At 46.9% G+C, this 7220-nt stretch overlaps 1 protein-coding gene across 1 annotated transcript; it reads right to left on the bottom strand.

Moving 5' to 3' along the window:
• Positions 1–1062: 1062 nt before the first annotated feature.
• Positions 1063–4201, bottom strand: TMEM30B (transmembrane protein 30B; the record flags this gene model as incomplete). Its single annotated transcript, XM_082648839.1, has 1 exon — positions 1063–4201. The coding sequence occupies one exon, from the start codon at positions 4199–4201 to the stop codon at positions 3140–3142; it is 1062 nt and encodes a 353-aa protein (XP_082504965.1). The 3' UTR covers positions 1063–3139.
• Positions 4202–7220: the final 3019 nt, after the last annotated feature.

Below are 7220 nucleotides of genomic sequence, written 5' to 3'. Positions count from 1 at the left end.
TCTGTGAATTGTTTAGTTGATTTGATTCTGGAGATCCTTGGAAAATCTTTCTTGTTATATTATTCTGTTTTGGGAGTTCCTGCCAACCACATTAATTAGTTTCTCTTTTGTTTGTGGTTTACAAGGTAGATCAAAGCACATTTCCAGTCCAATTGTTGAGGTTCACTCTTTTCTGTCTCATTCCAGATGACACAGCTCTAGCTAGGAAGCCTTTACTGGACAACATGAGAATTCAAGTCCAGCTAAAATGCTGAGATACCAAACAAAATGCTACAGTGCAGGAGAATGTTTTGTTTTTAAAATTTCTGAGGCGTTGTAGTCCAAAATACCCAACAAATAATTGCAATTTAGAATTTGAGTAAAATGCAGAAATGGAGAAGTAAGATTACTGCAATCACATTCTTTAGTAACTTTTAGTACTAAATATTATTAAAAATTGACCACAGGGCTTCCCTGGTGGTGCAGTGGTTAAGAATCCGCCTGCCAATGCAGGGGACACGGGTTCGAGCCCTGGTCCGGGAAGATCCCACATGCCACGGAGCAACTAAGCCCGTGTGCCACAACTACTGAGCCTGTGCTCTAGAGCCCGCCAGCCACAACTACTGAAGCCTGTGCTCCTAGAGCCTGTGCTCCACAAGAGAAGCCACCGCAATTAGAAGCCTGCACACTGCAACTAAGAGTAGCCTCCGCTCACTGCAACTAGAGAGAGCCCACGCACAGCAACAAAGACCCAATGCAGGCAAAAATAAATAAATAAAATAAAATAAAATATTTTAAAAATTGACCAAATTTTACCAAATTCAAACAATAGTTGAAGATCATCTGATTTGTACTACATGTTGATGTTGATATAAGCTCAGATTCTGCACTGGGAAGTTAACACTGAAAGATTGAGTTCACTGTGAGCTTTATTATGAAAGATGATTTTCTTTCTGCATTATAAATCTGCTAATAGCAAATGAGCAAAGTGGTTGCTAGTTGGTACCTTTTTTAACGTCTGTGCCTTTAAGATCATAGTTCAAAAGAATTAAGCAAGTGCGATAAAAAAGGCAACACAAACATAACCTTTATTCTCTTTCAAAAACCTGGAGAATAAATAGGGCTTGGAACCATATTCATTGATTTAATCAGAATACCTTAAATTTTGTAGTCCCATTTAAACTTTTATAGCAATACAATGATTATTGTAAAAGTGATGGCAATATACATGGTTGTTCTCAACTAAGTAGTAAAAAAATGTAGTAAATTCTCTTATCCATCATAAAGAAGGGCTAGGCTAGTGAGCTGCTCGATCAAACACTCATAATAAATAAAAATTACTCTCTATATATCTGATCATATATTCATAGCCTAAAATCACAATACACAATCTGACAGTAAAGCTGTGCTATGTTCAGGAGTTGGGAAGCCAGCACACTGGGATTATAAAACATTTTTTGGTTTATGTAAATACTGAGACAGAATCTCTAAAATCACGACTGTTCCAGAAGATCTGAGACAGATGTCAATGAACATGCATGTCTATCGGCTATTAGTTTTCAAAGGACTAGAAGAGTAAAATAAAATTAATGTAAATTATTTAATACAATTCAATATTGCTTTGACTACTTAAGAAAAATACCTCAAGGTATTGCACTGCCTTATAGGCATGAGCAAAAATTGTAGTAACTGGAAAGTAGCCGTAATAGAGAACAGGCACTGAGAATTCTGACAGAACACCAAATAACTGCTTTTGGCAAATAAACTGGTTAAGATGATCTCACTTTTTTAAAGTTCTTTTGTCATAAAAGGGGTTTTTTAAATTCTATTTTCTTAGAATAATTTTACATATATTAGAATGATTTTAGAGCAGTCAGAGTTTAACATTATCTCAAAGGTTCAAATAATTCTTAAGATTCTAGTTTACACAAGACTATATTCCTTAGCATTCATTTAAACATATTACTAAAAACAAACATGGTTCATCTGAGAACATAGATTAAAATTTTTTTTTCTTAAACCCAAGGGAAAAGGTATGAATGTAGCCCTTTCTCTCTAAGCATAAAAAGTCATTTAGATGACAAAGAGGACTGAGTCCAGAGTCAGGAGACACAGATATGACTTTAGGGAAATCACTTTCCCTCTAAGATCCCTTCCAGCTATCTGATTCTAAGGTTAAAACATTCCCTCTGAACTATACAAACTGACCTGGCATTTTCCAGTTTCTACACAGTACCTGGCCACCCTGCCCCCTCAAAAAACCTTTTAATTTCTTACACTCAAATATCAAATGAATTGATACAAACCCTGCTCTGCAAATCTGTATGCCAGCTAGTTGTTTTCACTTATTCTGCACATTGTAGAGAGCTTCCTGTGTTCAAGAAGGAGTGCTAGACCAAACTTGCTTGTCACTGCCCCTGGGAACAAATGACCCCCTGGAAAACTGGACGCAGTGATCGCGTCAGGCCCAGCTTCAGACACCTGAGGAAATAGGGAAACAGGCAGTTATCCTACTTGCTCCCTGGTTCAGGGCACTGATTCCCAAACTTGAGGGAATACAGGAGGAATCTCCAGATGGGTTTGTTAAAACCGCAGCTTCCAGGGTCTCACCGCAGCCTTATTGTATCAGAATTTCTGGGGATGGGGCCTCCTAAACTACCTACATTTTTAATCAATATGTTCTCCCCCACCCCTCCATGTCTCTGCTGGTTATTTATGGGCTTCCCTCTCTACACTCCCACCCCCCAAAAAAGAAAAAAGAAAACCACTGTACTGTAGCGGTTAAAACTCTAGAGTCAGCGTCAGGAGGCAATGAGCAGCTGCTAGATCTGGAATGAGTTATTTAACATCTCTTCACCAGATGGGGGTTGAATGAGAGGAGTCTAGCCGTCCCTTCCTCTCTCAAAGAACCTCACGTGTCAACTCGTGAAGGAGATGGGGAAAATGTGCAGGGATGTCTCACTCTAGCAGTTCAAACACCCCAGAAGAGTCTGGAAGCCCCCGATCGGGTGTAATTCCTCTCTCTCTCTGGTCCCCTCATCCACAACTGGAGGCAAAGTGAGGCGAAGTTGGAACTGGGTGACAGTCGGGAGGGAGAAACCAAAAGAAGCTTGCAAGAGCGTTGTGGCAAGAAGCAGAAAGAGTACTCTGAAAGCAGGAATTACTCGTCGTCCTCGTCGTCGTCGTTCTGGTCCTGGTAGCGAATGTAGACGACCAGCATGACAAATCCCGTGAGGATGCAGAGGGAGCCGACCACCAAGTAGGCGATGCCCAGGAACGGATTCTTGCCGCCCATCCAAGAGATGCTGCTGAAGTTGATGAGCTTGTGGCCGCCGAAGACGCGCACCGGGTAGTTGTAGGTGATGTTGACGCGGTAGGTGCCCCGCGGCAACCCGGCCGAGTAGTTGCCCTGGCGGATGCGCGCGTACAGCTTGCGGAACGTGGGCAGCGCCGCCGTGCGCATCCATACCACGAAGTCCTGGTTGATGAAGCCGGTGTTGTTCGGGTCTGGGCTGAGCTCGTAGACCGGCCGGTGCCAGCTGGGCGGGGGCGCGGTGCCCAGGAAGGCCAACGCCAGGCTGCCGTTCACCAGCGGCGGGTTGCGGAACTTGACGTGGTAGTCGGTCCACCAGGCGATGCCGGTGCGGTCGAGCGGCACCTCGACGTAGGGCCCGCCCGGCAGGCGCTGGTGCCACAGCGAGAAGGAGTCGTTGAAGAGGCTGTTGGCGATGGCGCCGCAAGGCGCGATGGGCAGGCCAGCCGCGCTGTACTGGTAGGGGTAGCAGTCGTTGACCGGGTGGTGCAGCGCGCTCTGCAGCCCGCTCAGCTGCGCGTCGTCGCGGGACACGCCGTAGCGCCGGTTGTTCTGGTAGAAGTTGGTCAGCTCGTAGTAGAGGTACACGGGGCCCTGGAAGAACTCGGGCAGCGAGAAGTACCAGGCGCACGAGCAGCGGGGCGGCGGCGCGCGGCCCTGGCCGGCGGCGGCGCACACCGAGCAGTTGCCGGTGCCCGGGTCGCCGGTGTAGTCGTACTCGAGCTCCTTGATGCCGTTGGAGGAGTAGTAGAGGCCCAGGCCCAGGCCGATGAAGGCCAGGCCGGCGCAGAAGAAGAGCGGCAGCGTGATGCTGGCTGACAGCAGCGGCTGCCAGGCGGGGAGGCGCTGCTGAGTGAACGCGGTGTTGTCGGGCTGGTGGGCGCCCCGGGCGGTGGCGCTCCAGGTCATGGCGGCCGCGCGGACCCACGGAGGGGAGCTCGGATGGGGCCGGCCGGGGGCGCCTCCCCCTCCTCACTGGGCGAACCCGGGGCTACCCCCAGGGCAGGTTTCCACCGGCTCAGGTGAGTTCTGGCCCCAGCCCCGCCTCCGACCCCCGCACAGGTGAGTCTTAGTTACAGGTTCTCCGGGCAGTGACCGGACCCTTCAGTTCCGCCTCGGCCCAGGTGATCGGCCAGCACCGCCCCTGCGGGTAATCGAGAGCCGCGCCCCGCCTCTTCGGAGGTGAGCGGGCGGGCGTTCCTTCCCTCACCTGGCGGGCCCAGAGCTCGCTTTTCCTCTGGATCCGGGTGGGTCCGGACTCTAGCTCCTCCTCCCCGAGGTGAGTGGCGGCCCCAGGATGCCTCTGAGTGGCTCATACCTTGCTCAGGTACTTCCTTCCCTTCCGCCTTCCAAGTGACTAGAGTGCCTGGGCCAGTCTTGCCCGAAATCGTAGGAGCTGCAGCCTCCAGCACAAAGTTCCACTGAGGGATTGCACCGTGCGTCCTGGAGCCTTGAAGATTTCAGGTAATTAATCCTCTTTTATCTGAAAGTGGAAAAAAGTGTCTCTGGACCCTCTTGTCTTTGTAGGTTAACTTAGGGGCCCCCTTTCAGTCAAGTTGCAGCCACAAGTTGTAATGCCCAAGAGACTGCACTATGGTAAATTGGTTTGGAATGCCGTGCCTGCATTCAAATTCTAGAATTTTTTTTTTTTAAGGGAAAATGATTTTCCGGCTAGGTGTCCCAATCTGGCTGTATAACTAAGAAAAGTGGAAAGTTCTCTAAAAATGACACTTAAAAAAGAGAACTAAAGATGGCAGGAGGTTCAGAGCCTTTAAATATCTCTCTAGCTGGTGGAGAAACCACACAAGGAGAAAATTGCACTGGACTACATGTGATTTCTTTTTCTTTTCAGATTATTTGCCTGACTGGAAAAAAGTCCGACCCAAGGTCCCAAAAGACCTAGCTGCTATCCACAATCAAGGATGTTAGGACTTTGGGCCTAAGGAGGTGAACTACAAGGTTTTATAGGACTTACTGCAAAGGAAACCCAAAATAGCTCTGAACATTGCTTGCGATTCTGGCTTTTATATCTAGGTTGGTACAATATACAAAAGAGGGTGTCGGGCCATTTCAACTTTGTGCTAAATCCTCCTTAGGTATTGAGGTGTTTCTACCTCTCTTCCCGCTCCTAAAATGCAAATAACTTAAATATTTGCTATATTACACTTCTGCACTTAGAATAATATATTGCATTCAGGAGTTATTCAAACCCATTGAAATCTGGAAAGTTAAAATACTTGCTAAATTAAACAACAGGGATTTTTTTTTTAAGCATCTTTCAAGTGTTAGCCCTAAGCTAAGCAAGGTAGAAGACAGAAGACAATTAGACTAAAAAGGACCCTTGATCTCAAGGCACTTGCAGTCTGATAGGGGACATATTACTCAGGAATAAGATGAATCAAAATAGACAATACACAGCATATACTCAAGTACCAAATTATACTTTACAAGAATGATACTAAAATTAAAAAGTAATATTGTTTTAATAACAGAAAATTCATTCTATCTTGTTGAATGGAATGAATGCAGATTGCAAGCTTTAGCTATTAGAGAATACTGAGGGAGACCCAGGTGACTCGAATTCCACTTCCCGCACTTTTAATCATATCCCAAGAGAGGAAATCCCAACATTGTCCACAACTTCCTATGGTGTGATCCAGTCTCCACTACACCTTTCTTTCAAGAAGATAAAAGAAGAAACAGTTCTCTGTATCATTTTGGTGGGTTCCATCCACTCCTATATCATTGAGTCATCAGTTGGCTTGACATAGAGTCCACAGAACTAGTCCCTAGGAAGGAATTTGGTTCCCCAAACTTAACCTAGTGGATTTTAAGTCTAACAATTGCCCTGCCACCACTCCCCGGAAGTGTGAGCCCTCCTGTTGAGCTGAGAGACTTGCCAGCTCTCCCCTCCCTGGATGACATTCATTTATTCATTCTGATAACTAGGGTCACACCAGAGTGTCCCAAAAGCCAAATGAAGAGAATATTTCAAGACAAGGAATGGTCTACAGGGTGAAACACAGCTGAGGGTTCTAGTGAGACAAGAAATGAAAAGGTTTAACTTCTGTGGGAACAATTTGGGTGGTGGGGTGGGAGGAGTCAGGCTGTCTCAGGTGAGGGAAAGAGGATGTGGAGGCAGCCCAGGCAGGACAACGCCTTTTAGAAGTATGGGGGAGGGGCAGGAGAAAGGCAAGTGGCAATCATTTAGAAGAGTATGTATCCCAAGGGAAAGGCTTCTTTATAGATGGCAGCAAGGATTTATTCTGAGGGGAAAAGATAACAGTTCCGGCAAGGTTGAAGAGAGGGGCGACAAGCTCATGGATGGTCCAAAGGCAGGAGCAGGCAGGAGGCTCCGGGTCCAGAGAGCAGGTGCAGGGTCAGCTCACCTCTGAAACAGGGAGTAAGGATGGATGCAGAATGCAACTGGGCTTTGGTCTTGGCTCAAGGGGAGAAAGTTCCCACATAAGAATTTCTTTCTGTGCAGTAAAAGGCATTGGGGGGCGGGGAAGGGAAAGCATGAGCCTAAGGAAGTCTATGAGGAGGGGAAGAGGGAACTGGCCTGGGATATATGAAGTGATGTTGAGTGGCTTCGTCTAGAGGAGTCATGCAACCCAGGCTGGGAGAAGGCAAGTGAACACGTCCAGCACATGGGGGCTTTCAGTGCAGGTGAATTGGAAATAAAGGCTTAAGATATTGCAGTTATTGTGGAGCGGGTGGCTTAAGTGATAGGCCTTAGTATTTAAGAGAATAGCAAAGAAAAATGAAACAAAGCTGGGGGACCAAAAGAGAGCATAGGGACCAGCAGACTGGCAGTCCTAATGATGTTAATTAACGAGCAGGTGGCATGAAAGCTGGGAGGGGAAAAGCCCTGGTATGAGATGGGATGTTAAAGATTTTGGAGGGGCTTCCCTGGTGGCGCAGTGGT

Source organism: Grampus griseus (assembly GCF_964374135.1).
Source record: "Grampus griseus genome assembly, chromosome: 2".
Classification (NCBI taxonomy): Eukaryota; Metazoa; Chordata; class Mammalia; order Artiodactyla; family Delphinidae; genus Grampus; species Grampus griseus.
Note: the sequence above shows the minus strand (reverse complement) of the source record. Positions and strands in the feature narration are given on the sequence as shown.